This window comes from Microcaecilia unicolor, chromosome 4 (assembly GCF_901765095.1).
Source record: "Microcaecilia unicolor chromosome 4, aMicUni1.1, whole genome shotgun sequence".
In the NCBI taxonomy this organism is placed as follows: Eukaryota; Metazoa; Chordata; class Amphibia; order Gymnophiona; family Siphonopidae; genus Microcaecilia; species Microcaecilia unicolor.
This window is the reverse complement of record NC_044034.1, coordinates 27,200,606-27,225,399: the sequence shown is the minus strand read 5'-3', so window position 1 is coordinate 27,225,399 and position 24,794 is coordinate 27,200,606. Positions and strand designations below refer to the sequence as shown.

At 46.4% G+C, this 24,794-nt stretch overlaps 1 protein-coding gene across 2 annotated transcripts in view; it reads right to left on the bottom strand.

Moving 5' to 3' along the window:
• The window catches only part of CAPN5 (calpain 5), a 252,563-nt gene that overhangs the window by 66,742 nt on the left and 161,027 nt on the right, over window positions 1–24,794 (bottom strand). For both annotated transcript variants that reach the window (XM_030200063.1, XM_030200064.1), the window contains exon 3: window positions 20,637–20,768. In XM_030200063.1, the coding sequence (XP_030055923.1) occupies window positions 20,637–20,768 (132 nt within the window). The remainder of the gene's footprint in view (window positions 1–20,636; window positions 20,769–24,794) is intronic.

Sequence of the window (24,794 nt, the reverse complement as noted above, 5' to 3'; positions counted from 1 at the left end):
ATTAGAATCGGGGTATCAGGTAACCGCAATTCTTGTAGAATGTTAAGAAAATGCGTTGTATCTTTAATGAACGCTGGGGTAGTTCTAACAAAATCTTGTAAAAACGTGTCCACATACACAGATAGAGGTTCAAGGAGAGAGCCACGGGAGGACATGATCGGTCTGCCCGGAGGATTCAAGAGATCTTTATGTACTTTAGGCAGGATATATAAAACTGGAATAATTGGTGATTTTTTATTTAAATATTGGAATTCCTTCTTCGTCCTTGTGTCCCTGTGTCCTTGTGGCAAATATTATATTGGTAAATCAACCAGATCCTTACATGAAAGATTGATTGAACATCACTCACGCATAAATGCTCAAAATTTAGGAGCACCTTTAGTTCATCATTGGGTGTCCCACGAGCATACCATAGAAGATTTAAAATGTATGGTAGTTGAGCAAGTACTCCCCCCGAAAAGGGGAGGGGATTTCAATAGAAGAATTCTACAACGTGAAACTTATTGGATTTTCACATTGGGTACAATAGAACCTGCAGGGTTAAATACATATATCCAATGGGGAAGTTTTTTCTGTTATATCCCCTCTTAGGTTTTTTCAAGTTTTTTGAAAAGTTTTTCCACGATGTTTTCTAATGTCCGCCGTAGAAGATTGTTCTAAGCTGTTTTTTCAAAGGCGACTATACCTTTAAGAGTCCCGCAACGGTTTTCACGTATTAACGTTTGACGTAACACCATCAGCTGTTTACTTGCTAATAATAAAAAGACGCCGTCGCCATTTTCTAGTTTTATCAGAATAAGCAAGGACACACGAATGCCTGGGGCAGAAATCGGGTAAGCCATCAGCCGATTTAGGAAAAGTTATGCGAATATTTAGAGAAGTTAAAATAATGGGGTTAAGGTTTATATGTAAGAGACTTGATTCCTTTTTTTCTTGTTCTTTTTCTCCTTTGTCGACAGAACTGGTGTCACTCCCCCTTGACAAAGTCAATACGAAACGGGAACCTGTCGGGGTTTTAAGAGTGCACCAATCTGCCTAAGATAAGTGCAGTGTGCATTATTGAGAAGTACATGTAAAAAAAGCAGTGTAAGTCTTTTTTTGTTAATATAATTGGGATGGTGGAGGTCGAGTCAATGATTAAGACATCAACACGTGTAATGGATTCACCTATTGAGTGAAAGAAATACCACCGTGTACTATATATGAGACTCTCCTTCACTTTAGTCTAAAAGTATATAAGACTATCATATTTGCATTTACACACTCTGTGAACATTTTTTGATATTTCATTATATGGGACAGAGTGACGGTCTATAATCATTCAACAGTATATCCCAGAAATAAGCAGTGGATTTTCCCTAAGTCCATTTTAATAATGGTCTATGGACTTTTCCTTTAGGAAGCCAGCCAAACCTTTTTTAAAACCCCGCTAAGCTAACCACTTTTACTACATTCTCTGGCAACGAATTCCAGAGTTTAATTACACATTGAGTGAAGAAACATTTTCTCCGATTCGTTTTAAATTTACTACTTTGTAGCTTCATTGCATGCCCCCTAGTCCTAGTATTTTTGGAAAGAGTAGACAAGCGATTCACATCTACCCTTCCATTCCAATCATTATTTTATAGACCTCTATCATATCTGCCCTCAGTCATCTTTTCTCCAAGCTGAAGAGTCCTAGCCACTTCAGCTTTTCCTCACAGGGAAGTCGTCTCAGCCCCTTTATCATTGTCATCGCCCTTCTCTGTACCTTTTCTAATTCCATTATATCTTTTTTGAGATGTGGCAACCAAAATTGAACACAATATTCAAGGTTCGGACGTACCATGGAGCGATACAAAGGTATTATAATGTCCTCATTTTTGTTTTCAATTCCTTTCTTAATAATACCTAATATTCTATTTGCTTTCTTAGCTGCCGCCGCACACTGAGCAGAGGATTTCAACGTATCATCAATGACAATGCCTAGATCCCTTTCCTGGTCAGTGATTCCTAACATGGAACCTTGCATTACGTAGCTATAATTCGAGTTCCTCTTTCCAATATGCAATCTTTCCAATATCCAATATACTTTTTCTACGGCATGAATTTAAGGCTGTATGGTACATAATTTAGCCCATATTTTTTCTTTAGCTTAGTTGGACCAACATAATAATTATCCAGCTTGGAGAAAAGATGGCTGAGGGGAGATATGAGAGAGGTCTATAAAATAATGAATGGAGTGGAACGGGTAGACGTAAAGCATCTGTTTACACTTTCCAAAAATATTAGGACTAGGGGAAATGCGATGAAGCTACAAAGTTGTAAATTTAAAATGAATCGGAGAAAATGTTTCTTCACTCAATGTGTAATTCGTTGCAAGAAAATGTGGGGAAAGGCGGTTAGCTTAGCAGAGTTTTAAAAAAAGGTTTGGACGGCTTCCTAAAGGAAAAGTCCATAGACCATTATTAAATTGGACCTGGGGAAAATCCACTATTTCTGGGGTAAGCAGCATAAAATGTTTTGTACTTTTGGGGGGATCTTGTCAGGTATTTTTGACATGGATTGGCCACTGTTGGAAACAGGATGCTGGGCTTGATGAACCTTTGGTCTGTCCCAGTATGACAATAATATGTACTTATGCACACAGATGTCTGATCATATCAGCCTTTTGTGGACTATGTTTAGAAAGAGACAACTGACAGCCATTGAGAGTTCTAACAGTACAAAACTTAATGAAAACCAAATGCCTTTTCTCCACTTCTGCTTTATCTTTGAAAAATCACAGTCTGCAGGGATTCTACTGCACATAGCAACTTTTGCATGTGAACCATACCCTACGTCAAGCAAAAATCTCTTTCGGAAGCTGGCCTCCCAAATTATATCCCTGAAAACAGATGCCCTCTGGGGACAGGAAGTGCAATGAAACGGCAAAGGAATATCATCTCTCCTGTGTCAGAGACTCCACCCGCTTCTGTTTCCCCAGCAGCTTAGGCTAGAGCGTGATTATGTTAAAAGAACATAATCACCGGATTCTCTGAACGACCTCAACTCAATGTATTAACTAGAGAGCAAAGCAATGCTGTGTCTACAAAAAGCGGCATACAGTAACAAGAAGCAAGACTGTGCACATCCGTTAAGAGCACCTGAGGGTTGACAGAACCCAGATCCTGCTCCTTACGCTTGTCAAGGCAGGGAAAACTGTGGAAGGAGCCCCGAGAGCCTTACGGGCCGATGATCAGAAGCAAACACGGGTGCTAGAGGGCCAATAGCTCCATACTAGCGTCTGTGTTTGCTACCGCCTGATGATCAGTTAGCCTTGTTATTACCGATATCTTTGTAACACCAATTGTATCTCTGTACCCTGAAATGGTCATGCCATGAAAGGACTTTGTAAGCCACATTGAGCCTGCAAACAGGTGGGAAAATGTGGGATACAAGTGCAATAAATAAATAAAATAAATTCTTAAATTTGCTGATGACACAAAGTTATTCAAAGTCGTTAAATCGCGGGAGGATTGTGAAAAATTACAAGAGGACCTTACGAGACTGGGCGTCTAAATGGCAGATGACATTTAATGTGAGCAAGTGCAAAGTGATGCATGTGGGAAAGAGGAACCCGAATTATAGCTACATCATGCAAGGTTCCACGTTAGGAGTCACGGACCAAGAAAGGGATCTCTGCATCGTTGTTGATGAAGGTGAAGGTAATGAAGTCTGCCAACCAGAGCCGTAGCGAGGGGAGCTGAAACCCGGGGCGGGTCGCCGCTGCGCACCCCCCCCCCCGGGTGCAGCACGGTGCATCCTCCTCCCGCTGGAGCGCATCCCCCCCGGAGCGCATACCTTCCCTCCCCCCCCGGAGCGCATACCTGCGGCGAGGGACGGGCGGGAGGGCCAATCCGCCCCGACTGCACGTTGCTGGGGTGTGTCGGCTCCGCGCTGGTTCACTGCTCTCTCTGTCCCGGAACAGGAAGTAACCTGTTCCGGGGCAGAGAGGGCAGTGCACCAGTGCGGAGCCGACACCCCCCAGCGGCGTGCACCCGGGGCGGACCGCCCCCCCTTCCTACGCCACTGCTGCCAACCAATTAGAAAGAATGCAGCCCCCCATCCTGTTAGGGTCAAAAGAAACAAACAGCGAGGTGGACATTCTATAGGTTTTAAGCCACTCCCAATAGAAGGCCAAAGCGTTCTTACAGTCCAAAATGTACAGTGCACTTTTATCTTTGCGGGCATGAAGTCTAGGAAAAAAGGGTTGGAAGAACTATTGACCGGTTAAGATGGAAATCCATTACTACCTTAGGAACGAACTTCGGATGGGTGCACAGAACCACACTAGTGGTAAAAATTTTTTTGTGTAAAGTGGGTCCGTTACTAGAGCCTGGAACACACAAACCCTATGAACTGAAGTAATAGAAATTGTTGCATACCGTGTTTCCCCGAATATAAGACACTGTCTTATATTAATTTTTGCGCCCAAAAAGGCGCTAGGTCTTATTTTCAGGGGATGTCTTAGTATTTCGGGGAAACACGGTTGGCCCGCCCACCTTCCCTCCGTCGCTCCTGCAACTACCGGTAACCCCCCACCCGAGGTCGCCCCCCCACCCGAGATGGCGCCCCCACCCGAAGTCGCCGGACCCCATCCCCTTCCGTCGCTCCGAAACTAACCCCCCACCCGAGGTCGCCCCCCACCCGAGATGGCGCCCCCACCCAAAGTCGCCGGACCCCACCCCCCTCCGTCGCTCCGAAACTAACCTGAACTTAAGCCTCCTTTCACTTTCCTTCCAGTTCGCAGGAGCAGCAGGGCAGGCCTCTCCTTCCTTCCGTGCCCCACCCTCGCCTGACGTTACGTTACGTCAGGCGAGGGCGGGACACGGAAGGAAGGAGTGGCCTGCCCTCCTGCTGCTGCTGCTTGCTGCGAACTGGAAGGAAAGTGAAAGGAGGCTTAAGTTCAGGTTAGTTTCGGAGCGACGGAGGGGGGGGCCCGGCGACCCTACTTACCGGTAAAAGAAAAAAACTTTGTTAGGCCTTACTTTCGGGGGAGGCCTTATATTTTCCAAGGGCACCAAAAACCTCGGTAGGTCTTATTTTATGGGGATGCCCTATTTTCGGGGAAACACGGTAGTCGCCTCAGGAATCACTTGCAGTATATCAAGGGCTGAAAATAAATAAACTGCCACCTTCCAGCTCAGGTACTTCACATGGCAGATGATGGCGCTTTCGTCAACTGGGTAAGAACACCACTGAGGCCCTACGACACTGTGGATGGCTTCATGGGAATCCACTCTGTCTCCTCCACCTTAACTATGTAATTCTCTTTTCTGGAATTGGTGATCACCATGACGGAACAATGTACATTGAGCCTGCAAATAGGTGGGAAAATGAGGGATACAAATGCTACAAATAACCAAATAAAGGTTGTACGGAGATGGATTTACCTCCAACATAATGATGATAAGCGCTAATCACACTAAAGTCCTCATCTTTTTTGTAATCAGAAAATATTTGACCTGCTGGTGGAAAAGGTTTGACCGCACTGGCCTGCAAGATGGAAATGAGTTTCTTCATAAGTATTTTCTGATGCCGAGAACTTGACCATGATGCTCTCAGGAGAAAGGGGACACAACAGTGGCGTAGCCACAGGTGGGCCTGGGTGGGCTCAGGCCCACCCATCAGTAGCACATGTTTAGTAGTAGCTGGTGGGGATCCCAAGCTCCGCCAGCTGAAGACTTCCCCCTGATGGTAATAAAAACGCTGCTCTCCATGATACTGGCACCTGCACCTGCTCAGTTTTCAGCGTATGCCTGCTGCAGACGGCCAAGGTGGAAAGAAGTGTTTTACCACCAGCTGAGATATTTTTTTCGTGGTGGTGGGGGAGGGAGAACACTTGATGCCCACCCACTTCTTGCCCAGGCCCACCCAAAATTTGTTGTCTGGCTATGCCCCTGGGACACAATCTGCTGGGAGCGTCCAAATAACTGCAGATGATAACCAACCTAGATTATTTTGAGAACTCACTGTAATAAGGTTAGAAGGGGTCATCTGGTTGCAAAATACTTCTGCCTCCTTCCTACCAGAAACCTCTGGAATGAATATCAGGACTAAGTGCTCCTGGGTCTTGGGTCCACTCTGTAGAAACCAATGGACTGAGCGGGTCCTATGACAGCAGAAGTTGGGAACATGTGCGCATGTCAGGTGAGACTTCATTCGCAAAAGCTCTGGAAGCTACTGGCGAAAAAAAAAAAGAACTTTCCATGCAGGTTCCATTGAATGACATCATCCACTACCCTACCTGTTCTCTGAGAAAGGCATATGTGCAAAAGATCCTTTATAACCCCCTCTCCCCCAGGTCTATAGGTAAAAAGCTTAGTAGATAAGGCCCTCAAAAAATAGTCACAAGGCAGATACACACTGGGAATGAATGCTAAGTATTCCCTCTCACTTCTGGATACCTGCACAAGAACCCACAAAAAGTAGGGGGTGGATACCCAAACTGAGGAACATATGACAAAGCCAGAGAAAGTGGAGGAGTGGCCTAGTGGTTAGGGTGGTGGACCTTGGTCCTGGGGAACTGAGGAACCGAGTTCGATTCCCACTTCAGGCACAGGCCTTGTGACTCTGGGCAAGTCACTTAACCCTCCATTGCCCCATGTAAGCCGCATTGAGCCTGCCATGAGTGGGAAAGCGCGGGGTACAAATGTAACAAAAATAAAATAGATACTATTGACGATTCTACATGGAATGTTGCTACTGTTGGAGATTCTACATGGAATGTTGCTTGTTGCTATTCCACTAGCAACATTCCATGTAGAAGGCTGCACAGGCTTCTGTTTCTGTGAGTCTGACGTCCTGCACGTATGTGCAGGACGTCAGACTCACAGAAGCAGAAGCCTGCGCGGCAACATTGGTGATCTGCAAGGGCCGACTTCTACATGGAATGTTGCTAGTGGAATAGCAACATTCCATGTAGAATCTCAAATAGTAGCAACAGTGGAGGAGTGGCCTAGTGGTTAGGGTGGGGGACTTTGGTCCTGAGGAACTGAGTTCGATTCCCACTTCAGGCACAGGCAGCTCCTTGTGACTCTGGGCAAGTCACTTAACCCTCCATTGCCCCATGTAAGCCGCACTGAGCCTGCCATGAGTGGGAAAGCGCCGATAGCCTCAGCTTCCTTATTCAACACGTAGGATGTCAACAACTGACAGGAACAATCTGCAGAAAAGCAGGAAGACATGGATCAAAGGTCAACTGACGTGCTCACAGTGAAGTCCCTTATAATAGTGAGTCGAAGCGATTAGGTACAGCAGGAGTGTGTATGGGCACTTTAGAACTATTTACAGGAAGTTAGACTTCAAGCATTAGTCATTAATTATACCAAGGCAAATCTCTAATGCTCACATGAATAATTCAGGACTGCTCTGTGATACAGTTGAGACAGTGAAGAGGGAATATATAGAAGATAAACAGATAGGCAAAAGGAATATTTTCCAAACCGTTGCATGGTTCACTGTTCAGGACAGTATCCTGCGGTTACACTTGAGAATCAACAATATTTTGTTTCTTGCCAGAGCTGGGAAAGCTGGCATGAAAAACATGTACAATACATATGTTTGGATCCAATTTTAACAAACAAATCGTCTCCATTATTCAATGACAAGGAGATGGTAAACTCTGCATTCAAACTACTTTAAAACAGGGGCGTAGCCAGACCTCGCCGGGAGCGGGGGGCCACAGCTCGAGGTGGGGTGGGGGAACTGTTTAGCCGCCCCCCCAGCTGCCACCATGATCCCCTTGAAACCCCCTTCCCGCCACCAACCCTCCCCCGCCATCGCCGCCCGCCTGCTGCCGCATTGGATCCCCCTGCCGGCGATCCTCTTGAACCCCCCCTCCCGCCACCAACCCTCCCCCGCTGTCGCCGCCCGCCCCGCTGCCGATACCCTTGTTTGCTGGCCGGGCCAGCCGAAAAGAGTCTTTTCAGCGCCGGAGTAGCGCCTTTGTTCAAGGAACTCCCTGCTTATGACCAGCTGTTTCTGACGCTGAAAAGACTCTCTTCGGCTGGCCCGGCCAGCAAACAAGGTATCGGATGCGGCGGCGGGGCGGGCGGGGCGGGCGGCGATGGCGGGGGAGGGTTGGTGGCGGGAGGGGGGTTCAAGGGGATCGTCGGCAGGGGACCAGGGCCAAATCTACGGGGGCCCGGGCCCCCTCAGGCCCCACGTAGCTACGCCACTGCTTTAAAACAGGGGCTTAGCCAATCCTCTGATTTTGGTGGGGGGAGGGAGGCAATGTATTCCTTCCCTGCCCCCCCATGCATTAAAATTAGTACCTTGCCAGCCAAAGAAATTCGCTGCCAAGCCGCTCCCCTCCTCCTTGTGCAGCTGCAAATAACTCGGATGTCAGTGGGGTGCCTCCAGCCGCCAATGCCAAGGCTCTCTGAGCATGCTCAGTTCTTGTGCCATTTAACGGGTGCAATGCAGGTTTGGAGGGAGCCTGAGTCCAAAGTGGGGGGCCCAGGCCCCCCAAGTCCCCTGTGGATATGCCACTGCTTTAAAATATAAAACCTGAAGCCCAATCATCCAGTGGTGTACCCTCCCTGGGAGACCTGGGTTCCAAGATTTTGTTGCTGGGGGCTCAGCTAAAGCACAGAGAGATCTGCACCCACCTCCCTCTATCTGAAGGTTCCTTTAATAGCCCAGGGGCGGACTGACCATTCGGGCAACTGGGCAGTGCCTAAGGGCCCAGAGGCTCTGCCCTGTTGCCTGCTGCCACTGCACACTACAACCCTCCCAGTCTAGTGGCCTCTGCGGGTGGGGGGGGGGGAGACAAGAAAGAACATACTTTCCTGCCTGCTGCTGTTACCCTGTCCGGTGCTGCCATGTTTTAAAAATGGCTGGCAAGACTCCCTGCGGCAGTCTCGCGAGACTGTCAAGACTCATGAGACTACCGTGGGAAGTCTTGGCTGCCATTTTGAAAACACAAAGAAGCCACTAGACCACCAGGGCTCTTCAAGGTAGGACCAGGAAAGGCCTACAGAGGGTTGAGCGACTGTGATGTGTGGGAGTGGGCAGCAGGGCCGCCGAGAGGGGGTGGCAAAATTCCCCGGGCCCGGGCCTCCAAGGGGGGCCCGGCATTGGGGTCGGGCCGCCGGAGCTGCAGTCCCGGCCCGGTCTCACCTGCCTGCCTCCTCGGCTCCGGGCCCCCTTCATTCAAAGCGGCAGTCGCAGATCGCGTCTCTTCTGGCCTTCCCTCCCTGTGTCCCGCCCTCGCGGAAACCGGAAGTTACATCAGATGAGGGCGGGACACATGGCGGGAAGGCCAGAAGAGACGCAATCTGCGACTGCCGCTTTGAATGAAGGGGGCCCAGAGCCGTGTAGGCAGGCAGGGGAGATCGCGGACTGCAGCGGCGGGGTGGGAGAGGCAGCGGGGGGGGGGGGGGGGGGGGGGGGGAGGGGGGGGGCGGCCTTGCCCCGGGCCCGGCCTAGTCTCTCGGCAGCCCTGGTGGGCAGCAGCTGTGGTGGGGAGGGGGCCAAGATCACTGTCAGTTCGTAATAGCATGTATACAAGAGGATTTTCAGAAGTAGTGGTGAATGGCTCCCTAAACTGGCAGTACAGAACCATGAAAAATACTAAGATAAAACTCATAAATTTGCAGCAAGGAAGTGGTCTGCCAGTTGCTGCTTAAACTCCTCTGTGCTCAGCATCAGATTCTGACATGTTGTCAGCTTAGGTTTAGTGGCCTAGCGACTGCCACAAGTTTGCGTGTTTACTGAACGGAAAAAGTCACACAGCCTGTCCCACTACTGGAAAACAAGCCAAAAAAAAAAAAAGAAAAAAGGATGCAAGCCACAGGGCAGTTTAAGCAGTTTACAGCCTCTGGGATTTGAGAGTTTGGAAAATGATGGCTTTGCCACAAACACAACAGAAAATCCCTAAGAGGATGGGAGGTAGTGTGTTAGCGCTCCGCAATTAGACAGGAAATAATGAGCTCTCTAATGCCTGCCCAACTTCTGCTCGCCTCCAGTCTCACAGGACAGCGGGGGGGGGGGGGGGGGGGGGGGGGGGGGAGAGCTGGGCAAACAGCAAAACAATTTCCAAAGAGTTTCATTAAGAAAAAAAAAGAGAGAAAAAAAAAGCAGACTAAATTTTGGCAAAGGGATCAGTGTTTTGAAATAAATGAAGAATGCAAAGTTGGAGAATGTGGGGGGAGATAATCTGGACCTTCTTCCGATATCCACACATGCACATTTCCAAATACAGAATGAACGCCAGCCATCTGTGCAATGTATTGCCTACAGATGATTCTCTGATGGTCTCAGAAGCTCACATTCTTCTCTTCTCTAGGTTATCCACCAACCTTCTGCTTTGCTGGGTTTCTTTTAACTAGATTTGACTTAGCAAAGCTAATGGGAGGGAAGCAGGGGCGTAGCCAGACAGCAGATTTTGGGTGGGCCTAGTCAAGAAGTGGGTGGGCACCAAGTGTTCTCCTCCCCCCCCCCCCCCCCAATTCAATGAGGCCAGTATCAGCAGCTTAGGAAGCTTAGACTGCTGAAGTGGAGAGCAGTGTTTTCAGCCCCATCAGGGGGAGGTCTTCAGCTGGTAAACTTGGGATCCCCACTAGCTAGCACTAAATATGTGCTGCTGCTGGGTGGGCCTGAGCCCTAAGTGGATGGGCCACGGCCCACCCAGGCCCACCTGTGGCTACGCCACTGGAGGGAAGCGGTCAGAAATGAAAGGGACACAAAAACCAGGCTAAAGAGGTTAGGGCTCTTCAGCTTAGAAAAGAGACGGATGAGGGGAGATATGATTGAGGTCTACAAAATCCTGAGTGGTGTAGAACGAGTAGAAGTAAATCGCTTTTTTACTCGTTCCAAAAGTACAAAGACTAGGGGACACTCGAAGAAGTTACATGGAAATACTTTTAAAACAAATAGGAGGAAATATTTTTTCACTCAACAAATAGTTAAACTCTGGAACTCTTTGCCAGAGGATGTGGTAACAGCGGTTAGCGTATCTGGGTTCAAAAAAGGTTTGGACAAATTCCTGGAGGAAAAATCCATACTCTGCTATGGAGACAGACATGGGAAGCAACTGCTTGCCCTGGGATTTGTAGTATGGAATGTTGCTACTCTTTAGGGTTCCAGAATCTTGCTACTCTTTGAGATTCTTCATGGAATCTTGCTATTCGTTATGATTCCGGAATCTTGTTACTCTTTGGGGTTCTGGAACGTTGCCACAATTTGGGTTTCTGGCAGGTACTTGTGACCTGGCTTGGCCGCTGTGTGGAAGACAGGATCCTGGGCTAGATGGACCATTGGTCTGACCCAGTAGGGCTACTCTTATGTTATTATACTATGTAAACCACTTTGAATGTAGTTGCAAAACCACAGAAAGGCGGTACATCAAGTCCAAGTTCCCTATCCCTTTCAGAGCACCAAGTATAGTCCAACATGTAACATAAGGGTACAGCTTTCAATGTTCTTTTCTCCATAATGCTGAAATTTGCTTTTGGGTGCATTGAATCAGACTGATCCAGTCCTGCATGGAGCCTACTGGGAAATTTGGGAGTGCGCACCTCCAGGGCTTGGAAGGAAGATGTTTAGCCCTTTCAGTCTGCAAAACTTTAACGTTACGCATTTTTGGAGAACATAACGACGTCACCAGCATTTTTTTTTTGCCAGTAAGGCTGATATAATTCTTTAAACTGAGTGAGCAGGTTGCAAAAGTTCTCAAAACATTTGTGTTACAAGTGAGGGGTGTATAGGGATGTTGGGGGTGGGAGTTTTAGAACAAATTTCTACTCTGTTTTGAACTGTATCACTATAGATGTGGATGTATTCATTATAGAGTGGAAGAGTGGCCTAGTGGTTAGGGTGGTGGACTTTGGTCCTGGGGAACTGAGGAACTGAGTTCGATTCCCGGCACAGGCAGCTCCTTGTGACTCTGAGCAAGTCACTTAACCCTCCATTGCCCCATGTAAGCCGCATTGAGCCTGCCATGAGTGGGAAAGTGCGGCGTACAAATGTAACAAAAATAAAATAGATACTATTGGAGATTCTACATGGAATGTTGCTATTCCACTAGCAACATTCCATGTAGAAGCCTGCGCGGCCACATTGGTGATCTGCAAGGGCCGACTTCTACATGGAATGTTGGAATAGCAACATTCCATGTAGAATCTCAAAAAGTAGCAACAGTGGAGGAGTGGCCTAGTGGTTAGGGTGATGGACTTTGGTCCTGGGGAACTGAGTTCGATTCCCACTTCAGGCACAGGCAGCTCCTTGTGACTCTGGGCAAGTCACTTAACCCTCCATTGCCCGCCACATTGAGCCTGCCATGAGTGGGAAAGCACGGGGTACAAATGTAATAAAAATAAAAATTGTGATATACCAACAAAAATGAGTTTTCTATAAACTGAGTGAGTAATAGAGATGCTGTGGTTAAAATGCGCCGTTCATACATAAAAACCCATGAATGTATCTGAATTAAAGAAATTCTGCAAAGAAGAGTGGGCTAAGATTCCTGTGTAATTGTTGGTTGCTGGGTATGGAGGACACAACAGATGGAGTATTCTGACTTATTTGGTTTCCTATCAGTTTCTGTATTTCCTTTTCTACTTTGTTTTTCTCTCTGTGTGGTTTTATTGTAATTGTATACCGCTTTGAGGGTTTTAGCTTAAGCAGCTAATCACAAGATGTGTCAGTATAAAGGAAAGCAATGAAAACAACAATCTTAGCAAATCACTTCCTACCAACACAGCAGGAAGAGAGACTAAACAAGAAACTAAACAGAAGATAAAAATTCCACGGAAATGTAGATGGAATGTGATGACCACAAATGCTCGCAGTCTAAGCAATAAAGTTCATGACCTTCAAGCCCTGATGTTGGAGGCAGATGTTGTTGCAATCACGGAGACCTGGCTCAATGGTTCCCATGAATGGGATGAAAACATACCAGGCTATAATCTATTTAGGAAGGATAGAGATGGTCGTAAAGGTGCGGGAGTAGCTCTGCATGTGAGAAATGATATCGCAGTGACTGAAATGACAGGGGCCTGGGGAAAGGAAGAAGCGATATGGATCACCTTAAAATGAGATGATAGAACCTCTGTCCACGTGGGTGTTGTCTACAGACCTCCGACACAATTGGAGGAACTAGATAAAGATCTGATCGCACATATTCAAAAGTTGGGAAAGAAGAGAGAGGTGCTGTTGCTGGGAGATTTCAATCTGCCAGATGTGGACTGGAAGGTTCCATCTGCGGAATCAGAAATAGGGAGATTGTGGATGCTTTTCAAAGTGCTCTGCTCAGACAAATGGTGACGGAACCCACAAGGGAGGGAGCGACGCTGGATCTGGTGCTCACAAATAGGGATAGTGTGTCAAATGTCCGAGTGGGTGTCCACATGGGCAGCAGTGACCATCAAACAATTTGGTTTGATATGACAGCTGAAGTGGAGGGCGGCCACTTAAAACTCAAAGTCCTGGATTTCAAGCATGCTGACTTTAGTAAAATGGGGGAACACCTGAGGAAGGAGCTGATGGGCTGGGAGGACGAACGAGAAGTGGAAGGACAGTGGTCCAAGCTGAAAGAAGCTATAAATAGGGCTACAAACCTTTATGTAAGGAGAGTAAAAAAAAGCAAGAGAATAAGGAAACCGATGTGGTTGTCCAAGCAAATGGCTGAGAAAATAAAGGCTAAAGAGTTGGCGTTCCTGAAATACAGAAAGACTCAAGAACAGGAACATGGAGAGAAATACTGGATAAAACTGAAAGAAGCCAAGAGAGAGATATGTCTGGCGAAAGCGCAAGTGGAAGAACAAATGGCTAGAAAGGTAAGGAGGGGTGACAAAAATTTCTTCAGGTATATTAGTGAAAGGAGGAAGACTAAAAAGGGAATTGTGAGACTGAAAGATGCTGCGAACCACTATGTGGATAATGATGAAGGAAAAGTGAATTTGCTAAACAGATACTTTTGTTCTGTTTTCACAGAAGAAAATCCTGGAGAAGGACCACAATTGACTGGCAAAAGTACATATGAGAATGGAGTGGATATAGCACCGTTCATGCTATGCGTATGAACAACTTGAAAATCTAAAGGTGGACAAAGCCATGGGACTAGACGGGATCCACCCCAGGATATTGAGGGAGCTCAGAGAGGTTCTGGCGGGTCCTCAAAGATTTGTTTAATAAATCCTTGGAGACCGGAAAGGTTCCGTGGGAGTGGAGAACATCGGATGTGGTCCCTCTTCACAAAAGTGGTGATAGGGAAGATGCTGGAAACTACAGGCCGGTAAGCCTCACTTCGTTACTGGAAAAGTAATGGAAGCGATGCTGAAGGAAAGGATAGTGAATTTCCAGTTGCAAGATCCAAGACAACATGGTTTTACCAAGGGTAAATCGTGCCAAACGAATCTCATTGAATTCTTTGACTGGGTGACCGGAGAATTGAATCATGGACGTGCTATAGATGTAATCTACTTAGATTTCAGCAAAGCTTTTGACACGGTTCCTCACAGGAGGCTCTTGAATAAACTAGACAGGCTGAAGATTGGACCAGACGTGATGAACTGGATTAGGAACTGGTTGACAGCAGACACCAGAGGGTGGTGGTAAATGGAATTCGATTGGATGAGGGAAAGGTGGGCAGTGGAGTGCCTAGGGGATCGGTGCTGGGGCCGATTCTGTTCAATATATTTGTGAGTGACATTGCCGAAGGGTTAGAAGGTAAAGTTTGCCTTTTTGCGGATGATACTAAGATTTGTAACACAGTGGACACCCCGGAGGGAGTGGAAAACATGAAAAGGATCTGCAGAAGCTAGAAGAATGGTCTAAGGTTTGGCAATTAAAATTCAATGCGAAGAAATGCAAAGTGATGCACTTAGGGAATAGAAATCCACAAGAGGCGTATGTGTTAGGCGGTGAGAGTCTGATATGTACATACGGGGAGAGAGATCTTGGGGTGATAGTATCTGAGGATCTGAAGGTGACGAAACAGTGTGACAAGGCGGTGGCCGAAGCTAGAAGGTTGCTAGGCTATATAGAGAGAGGTGTGACCAGCAGAAGAAAGGAGGTGTTGATGCCCCTGTATAAGTCATTGGCGAGGCCCCACCTGGAGTACTGTGTTCAGTTTTGGAGGCCGTATCTTGCTAAGGATGTAACAAGAATTTATTTATTTGTTATATTTGTACCCCACATTTTCCCACCTATTTGCAGGCTCAATGTGGCTTATATAGTACCGTAAAGGCGTTCGCCAGCCGGTTGATAACAGATACAAGGTTATATTGTGGTCGAATGAGGTAGGTGTGTGTCAGGCACCGTGAAGGTCATATGGAATGAAGATTGTATATTGTCCAGTACGATCACTGGTTATACTGTGTTGCTGGGTGTGGGGATTTACGGTGGATTGGTGGGGTAAGCCTTTTTGAAGAGGTTGGTTTTTAGTGATTTCCTGAAGTTTAGATGGTCATGGATTGTTTTCACAGCTTTTGGGAGTCCGTTCCAAAGTTGTGCGCTTATGTGGGAGAAGCTGGATGCGTAAGTTGTTTTGTATTTAAGTCCTTTGCAATTTGGGTAATATAGGTTTAGGTATGATCGTGATGATCCGATTCTGTTTCTGGTTGGTAGATCTACAAAGTCTGTCATGTATCCTGGGACTACGCCGTAGATAATTTTGTGGACCAAAGTGCAGAATTTGAAGGTGATCTGTTCTTTGATTTGGAGCCAGTGCAGCTTTTCTCGGAGGGGTTTAGCACTTTAGAAACGTGTTTTACCAAATATCAGCCTGGCTGCTGTGTTTTGGGCGGTCTGGAGTTTTTTTTGTAAGTTGTTCTTTACATCCCGCATAGATTCCATTGCAGTAATCTGCATGGCTTAGGACCATTGATTGAATTAGGTTTCGAAAAATGTTCCTCGGGAAGAAAGGTTTTACTTGTTTAAGTTTCCACATTGAATAGAACATTTTCTTTATTACGGAGTTTACTTGGCTCTAAAGGGTAAGGTTGCGGTCAATTGTGACGCCAAGTATTTTTAGGCTGTCTGAGGTAGGGAGGGTATGTCCTGGGGTGTTTATGGTTGTGGGTTTGTACTTGTTATGTTGAGATGAGAGGATGGGGCAGTGTGTTTTTTCAGTGTTCAGTTGGAATGAGTTTGCCCAGGAGTCCATGTTCAGGCCGTCATTGATTTCATTGGTTATTTCTGTCAAGTCATGTCTGAAGGGGATGTAGATTGTAACGTCATCTGCACAGATGAATGGGTTGAGGCCTCGGTTGGATAGGGACTTTGCCCCCTCCATCTGCCACCGGGCCCCTGCATTCAAATCGGTAGCGCCTCACCTTCGTGTGAAAGCGGCAGATCGCCTCCCTTCGGGCCCTCCCTCACTGTGTCCCGCCCTCCCAGAAACAGGAAGTTACATCAGACGAGGGTGGGACACAGTGAGGGAGGGCCCGAAGGGAGGCGAGGCGATCTGCCACTTTCACATGGAGGTGAGGGGGCCTGGGAGCGGACAGACAGGGGCTGTCAACGGAGCCGAAGGGAGGCGGAGTGAGACCGGGGACTGCAGTGCCGGCGGCCTGGGAGCAGGAGAAGGAGAGAGACCCTGGCGCCGGGCCCCCCTTGGAGGCCCGGGCCTGAGGAATTTTGTCCCCTCTGCTCCCCCCTCTCAGCGGCCCTGCCGTTACCGTGTCCTACTCCCGAATCAGACATGGGGCTCATTCTCTCACCAGTACTCTTCCACGATCTTGAAGTTACTCTCTGCATCCATCTCTGCACAGTCAGCTGACGAGATGACATGCATAGAAGGCAGAACACCTGGCGTTCCCTTTTTACAACCCAAAACAATCACTTCCAGCCCATAAGTGTCACTTCCTTCCATGCGGTCTTAAACTTTCACCCTGCAGAGTAATGTAACTGGAGTGGGCGCAAACCGGATACGATTCCCACTGTTTCCTTTTGCGATTCTGGGTAAGTTCAATTTTTTAAGGCAGTCGCTTAAATTGGGACAAAGTACTGTAGTCCCAATGTGTCCCAATTAACCGGAATCTACTATATCAGTATTTAACATTATCAGTCCATATCCAAACTGACAATAGTTTGTTTTCAAAGTACTTATCTTAAACAAGATGTTCAGCCCTTTCAGCAAATAACCCAGATGTATAACCAAATTTCAAAAAGGTCAGGGGGGCCTGTAATCCCTGGTGGAGTCCAGATCCATCATCCATAACTGGATTCTCAAACAAAATATACATAATTTCAGTAGTTGTTGCTGCCCAGACACTTCTGCTGAATCTGTAGCTCCACGGGAAGATTTATGATATATGGTATAATTGATTACGCTCTGTTGGTTTACATGCAACTGGGCCCTCTATCTCAGAGAAAACAACTTTCAATTTAAGATCCAGACCAGTGAACACAGCACTATCAGGTCTATACAATTTCCAGTGGCGTCAAAAAGGCAACGTTCATATTTTTTATTTGTTCCATGTCAGAGATGCTCTCTCACAGCTGAACAGAGTGGAAGAGCTGCCCTGACTCGATTTCTGGATTGTCGGACAAGTTCAGGTTCCAGTACTGAAAACAATAGTTTATTTAAAATGTGCTATACTGTTTGGCTTTACAAGAAAGAACTCAGGAGTGTACAATACAAAATGTAAAGAAGAAATTAAAATAAGGAAGTCAAATATTAAAATAAAAAAGCAACACTTTCACCCTCATCCGTCCAAGATATAGGTACCTGACAACATTGCAGCACCAACCAGTAGGGGGAAATGATCAATTGCTAACACAAAAAAATGGGCTGTCAACAATTTCTTAAACCTTTTAAAAGAAACTCCCCCTCCCCCCTTTATATTACCTAGCAGAGCATTCCATAAAGTAGGAACCAAAATTTTAAAAAAGCACTAGACGCAAAGAAGAGTGCTAGTGAATTAACCAACTACAGGCCAGTAGCATCCATTCCCTTAATTACCAAACTAATGGAAGGGATGGTAACCAAACAACTCACTAACTATCTAATCAAATTCTCAATATTACACGACTCCCAATACAGGATTCCGGTCTAACCACAGCACGGAAACGGTACTAGTTACTCTCATGAATAAATGTAAACAAATGATTGCAACTGGCAAGAACATACTACTTCTACAATTTGATATGTCTAGCGCCTTCGACATGGTCGATCACAGAATACTATTACATATCCTCGAGTACTTCGGAATTGGAGGCAACGTTCTCAATTGGTTCAAGGGATTCCTAATCACATGATCATACCAAGTGACATCTAATTCGATTACATCAGCTACATGGATACCTGAATGCGGAGTTCCACAGGGATCCCCCCCTCTCACCGACATTATTCAACTTAATGATGATACCCTTGGTGAAACTACAATCAAACCAAAACCTTAACCCATACATATACGCAGACGACATTATCTACATCCCATTCAAACAAGATTTAAAGGAAATTTCCAATTACATTAACCAAAGCCTACATATCATGAACATATGGGCGGACGCATTTCAGCTGAAACTCAACGCAGAAAAACCCCAATGCCTAATACTCACCTCGCAACACAACACGAACAAATTCACCACCATTAACACACCAAAACTGAATCTTCCAATTTCGGACACCTTAAAAATTCTTGGAGTTACCATTGATCGACACCTAACACTTGAGAGTCACGCGAAAAACACAACCAAGAAGATGTTCCACTCAATGTGGAAATTAAAAAGAGTAAGACCTTTCTTCCCAAGGACCGTATTCCGCAGCCTGGTACAATCAATGGTACTCAGTCATCTAGATTACTGCAATGCACTCTACGCTGGCTGCAAAGAGCAAATAATCAAGAAACTTCAGACAGCTCAGAACACTGCAGCTAGACTCATATTCGGTAAAACAAAATATGAAAGTGCTAAACCCCTACAAGAAAAGCTACACTGGCTCCCACTCAAAGAACGCATCACGTTCAAAATATGCACCCTAGTTCACAAAATCATTCACGGAGACGCCCCAGCCTACATGTCAGACCTGATAGACTTACCACCCAGGAATGCTAAAAAATCATCCCGCACATTCCTTAATCTTCACTTCCCCAACTGTAAAGGCTTAAAATACAAACTAACGCATGCGTCAACCTTTTCCTACCTGAGCACACAATTCTGGAACATGCTGCCGCGCAACTTAAAAATGCTCTATGAACTAACTAACTTCCGTAAACTACTGAAGACCCATCTCTTTAACAAGGCATATCACAAAGATCAACAAATATGAACTCCTATACACAGTGGCGTTCCTAGGGGCGCTGACACCCGGGGTGGATCGCTGATGCACTCTGCCCCCCGGGTGCAGCGCCCCCCCAGCCAAATAACCCCCCAGGTGCAGTGCGACCCCCGGCGAAAGAACCCCCCGGGGGCACGCCGCTGGGGGGGGGGGGGGGGGTGCCGCGTGCCTGTCGGCTCTTCGTTTCCATGCTCCCTCTGCCCCGGAACAGGAAGTAACCTGTTCCGGGGCAGAGGAAGCATTAAAACGAAGAGCCGAAAGGCGCGCGGCACCCCCCCCAGCAGCATGCACCGGAGCGGACCACCCCCCCCCCCCCCTTGGTACACCACTGCCTATACAAATACCCAGAACTGCCTTACAATATTTACTTGTAAAACTACTACTATGTTCTATCACTAACATGTTACCCAAGATCCTTCTGTAATACTAAATGTATATTTTCTTATATGTTTCCATTATTCATGATGTATTGTAAGCACATTGAGCCTGCAAAGAGGTGGGAAAATGTGGAATACAAATGCAAAAAATAAATCTCGTTGAGGCCCAATAAACCCAAGACAAAAGGGACAGCACAAATCAAACTTCACCTTCTGATCTCAAATGCTGCCCAGACACATACGATGATATTAGGCCACAAAGGGTTGAACGAAGATTATCATATACCACATTATGGGGCAACCCCAACAATTTGAACAATACTCACCAGCAGCCAATGGTAACGAAGGTAAAGTGGAGTTACATGATCACCGTGCATGCCCAACCAATTGAAGGGCAGTATTCTGTAAAGTTTACAGCTTCTTTTCATACAACTTTGCAATGTTGGCCAAGACCACATTACTGTAGTCTAAGCAAGATACAAAGAGGGCATGCACTAGACAATTCATCGAATAGACCTCTTATAGCCCGTAATTTACAGTAGCATAACTGTTACGGACTACCTTATCACCCTGACTGCCAAAAGTAAGCTGAGAATCTAATCACTCCCAAATATCTAAACTCATGTACAATCTGACTTGACATATCCAGCAAAGAAATATTAGCAGAAGGATGTGGTGTCCTACCCGTTATCCAATACACTGTTGTTTTAGTCAAATTCAGGACAAGTTTATGGGCACCTAACCATTGACTAATAGCAACCATACATAGTTGTAAGGGGCTTAAATCCAGATTCTCAGGGGATACACGATACAGCATACTTACACACACCAACTGCAAATGACCCATTAATAAGTAAAGGGGAAAGAGCCAAACCTTGAGGAACCCTTAATCGATAACCATTAAATCTACTATAGAGAAAATAAGAAAAAGCTTCACGTTGGGCTGTAATGAATAACTGAAATGAGTTTAATTTGGAGGTAGTGTGCGTGCCATGCAATCACTTCCTTACCTTTTGCCATAAAGCTTCTCTGGAGGCCAGGGAGGAGCAGGCTGCAACAAACCAGCAGTTTCCAACCTGGCCCTGGTGCAAGTCATGAGAACTGATGCCATCCACAAAGAGATAGGGGTCATCGCATATTTCCTGCAGGCAACAGAAATTAGAGAAGCAGGATGAAAACAAGGAACAAATACAAAAAGCAGAGTTACTCGGATAAAATAGCTTCAAGAACCCAAGGCTACCCTCAGCCCAGCATGCTGTTAGGATACTGGTAGCAAAGTAACGCGTTATCACTGGGAAGTAGGGTGACGGGGGATGTGCAACATTTGTTTCATTGGGGTATAACAAACATAAGATTTATTGTAATACTAGTAAAAAAAAGGCCCGTTTCATTATGAAAGGAAACGGGCGCTAGCAAGGTTTTCCTCCTCCCCTCTCCCTCGCTCTCTCCCTCTGTCCTCTCCAAGTTCTACGGCCCCCTTTCCTCCCCTCCGATGTCCATGGCTTCCTCCCTCTCTCTGTCACTCTCCTTCACTCTGTTCTCCCTCCAAGTTGTAGTCCCCCCTCCCTAGGGTTACCATATGGCTCCAGAAAAAGGAGGACGGATTGAGCCAGCCGGGTTTTACTTCCATTGCTTTCAATGAAAAGCAATTGCTTTCAATGGAAGTAATTGAGCCAGCCGGGTTTTACTTCCATTGGAAAGCAATGGAAGTAAAACCCGGCTGGCTCAATCCGTCCTCCTTTTTCTGGAGCCATATGGTAACCCTACCCCTCCCTCCCTCTGTCATTCTCCTTCGCTCTGTCCTCCCTCCGAGTGCCAGTCCCCCCCCCTCTAAAATCGCCAACCCCCCTCTCCCCCTCTCTTACCGGGGTCCCGTCGGCAGCATTGAAGAGCGAGCAGGATCAGCGAGTCTACTGCCTTTCCTTCTCTTCGCTCTGAGCTCTGGTCCCGCCCTCATTTCCTGTTTCGGCAAGGGCGGAACCAGAGTCAGAGTTCAGAGTGAAGAGAAGGGAAAGCAGCAGACTCGAAGGGATGTATGACGTCAGTGTTATCTACCGCAGGTAGCAGACCACCTCTGGCAGAAGCCACGGTCCCAGGCAGCATCAGAACGTTGGAGGTGAGAATTATTATATAGGATAGTGCTATTGGGATTACCAGTGAAACAATTAAAGAGACTGCTGGTTGTGCAAAATATTGCTGCGAAACTGATAATAGGGTCATGGCACCCCATACCTACGTCAACTGCACTGGCTTTCCCATCCAGGTTGGGACTGAACTTATTTATTAGGATTTATTTACCGCCTTTTTGAAGGAATTCACTCAAAGCAGTGTACAGTAAGAATGGATCAAACATGAGTAGTAGGCAATTACAACAGTAAAAATATTCAAATAACAATACAAAGTATGGCATAGTATACTATTTACAATGTCAACACTGTACTTTGAATTTTGTGTGTCTGCACTCCACCTTTACCCTTATATCAAACCATATCGTGATGATCACTATTACATAGGTGGGCACCCACCCAGATAAAGATGGCAGCATTTGGAGGTCAGAGCTACATAACAGTGGTCCAAAAACATGGAAAGGTCTCGTTACCATTGAATGGGACCAGCAAAGAGACCAGGGTCGCCCACAGTTAAACTGGTTCTCTCAAGCTCCCTGCCCCTGAAGTCCAACAGCTCTCTCTCCCTTTCTTCTCCCCCCCAACTTCCTCAGCTCCAGCATCTTAAACTCACTGTGGGTTGCCAACAGTAGCAGTTGCAACGTCAACTTCCTGTGGGTAGGATAAGAGAGGGAAACAGCTGCTCTTCCGCACTGCTGCTGCCAACAACCTATGGCAAGTTTGGAGGTGCCAAACCTGTGGTTGGTGGGAGGAAAAGATGCCAAACCCAAAGGGGAGGGGGAGGTGGGAGAGATGCTGGATCTGCAGTGAAGGAGGGGAAGGGAGATAAGCTGGACACACAGCTAGGGGAGGGAGCAGTGGAATAGCCAAACAGCAGATTTTGGGTAGCCCTAAGAGTGGGTGGGCATGAAATGTCCTCTCCATCCTACCCCAGTGCCCCCAACTCAAAAAATAAATATACCTGAGTTGGTGAAGATTCCCAAGTCCCACCAGCTGAAGATCTCCCCAAAAGATGCCATCTTGGAAGTTTGCAGCAGCTCTTTGAGCCGCCAACCCACTGCACATGCTCGGTTTTCAGTGCATGGGCAGTTTTAGGTGCATACAAAAAAGTAAGCATGTGTAGGTGTCAGCATCGGTGGCTAAGAGAGCTGTCATGCCTGGCAGCAGAGTTATAATAGGTCTTCAGCAGGTGGAGCTTAGGGATCCTCACCAGCTACCTCAAGAACACATCACTGCTGGGTAGGCATGAACCCTAACTGGATAAGCCGCTGCCCACTCATGGCTATGTCATGGATAGGGACAGATGCTAAATTCATAGGAGGAGGGAGGAAGAGCAGACAGAGTCCGCGAGAGCAAAAATGTTAGTGAAAGTCAAGGTAATACAGAACATAAGTACATAAGAAATTGCCATACTTGGAACAGAGCAAAGGTCCATCAAGCCCAGCAACCTGCTTCCAACAGTGGCCAGTCTAAGTCACAAGTAACTGGCAAGGTCCAAAAAGTGTGAATAGAGTCAATTCTGCTTATCCCAGGAATAAGCAGTGGATGTTCCCCAATTCCACCTTAATAATGGACAATGGACTTTTCTTCCAGGATCTTCTGCTATTTTTTTTTTAACAAGGTAACTTTATTGAAAATATGGGAGACAACTTGAAAAAGTACAACAAACAGACCAATAGCTGCAACAACATCAAGGAAAAAGTCCTACAAGACATGAAAAACCTACAGAAAGAACCTTCAATTTTTACAGCAATTTTACCCCCAAATTCCTCCGAAACCTGAGACCCCCCCAACCCACCCAGCCCTCCATCCATATCACCAAAGACAATTAAAAAAATGTATCCACATACAGACCAAATCCACCCCCCTAAGACATAGAAGCAAGCAAAGAGGCCCATACACGCTTCCATTGAGGCATTGTCCATCGCTGATCAGTCAACAGCCTCCCCATCTTACAAATTTACCACAGCTTGTTATACCATTTAGACAATACAGGACAACCAGAATATTTCTAGGCCCGGGCTATCATTGGGACAGCAGCATTAAAGCACTACCATGTAAACAGCCTACCACAGCGCTGGACCCCTGGAATAGGTCTGTTAAATAGAAAAATGCCAGGTACCCAGGGAATGGCATGTCCAAGCCAACGTTGGAGGCAGGCCTGTACCGATCTCCAAAAGGCCATCACCTTTCTACAGGACCATCAAATGTGTTCCTTGGTACTGGGCTCTAGCTAACCACTTTTACCACATTCTCTAGCAACAAATTTGTCGAGTGAAGAAATATTTTCTTCAGTTTCTTCTAAATGTACTACTTAGCAGCTCCATTGCGTGCCTCATAAGTACATAAGTAATGCCATACTGGGAAAAGACCAAGGGTCCATCGAGCCCAGCATCTTGTCCACGACAGCGGCCAATCCAGGCCAAGGGCACCTGGCAAGCTTCCCAAACGTACAAACATTCTATACATGTTATTCCTGGGATTTTGGATTTTTCCAAGTCCGTTTAGTAGCGGTTTATGGACTTGTCCTTTAGGAAACCCCTTTTTAAACTCTGCTAAGCTAACCGCCTTCACCACATTTTCCGGCAATGAATTCCAGAGTTTAATTACACGTTGGGTGAAGAAAAACTTTCTCCGATTTGTTTTAAATTTACTACACTGTAGTTTAATCGCATGCCCCCTAGTCCTAGTATTTTTGGAAAGCGTGAACAGACGCTTCACATCCACCTGTTCTACTCCACTCATTATTTTATATACCTCTATCATGTCTCCCCCTGAGCTGTCTCTTCTCCAAGCTGAATAGCCCTAGCGTCCTTAGTCTTTCTTCATAGGGAAGTTGTCCCATCCGCGCTATCATTTTAGTTGCCCTTCGCTGCACCTTTTCCAATTCTACTATATCTTTCTTGAGATGCGGCGACCAGAATTGAACACAATACTCAAGGTGCGGTCGCACCATGGAGCGATACAACGGCATTATAACATCCTCACACCTGTTTTCCATACCTTTCCTAATAATACCCAACATTCTATTCGCTTTCCTAG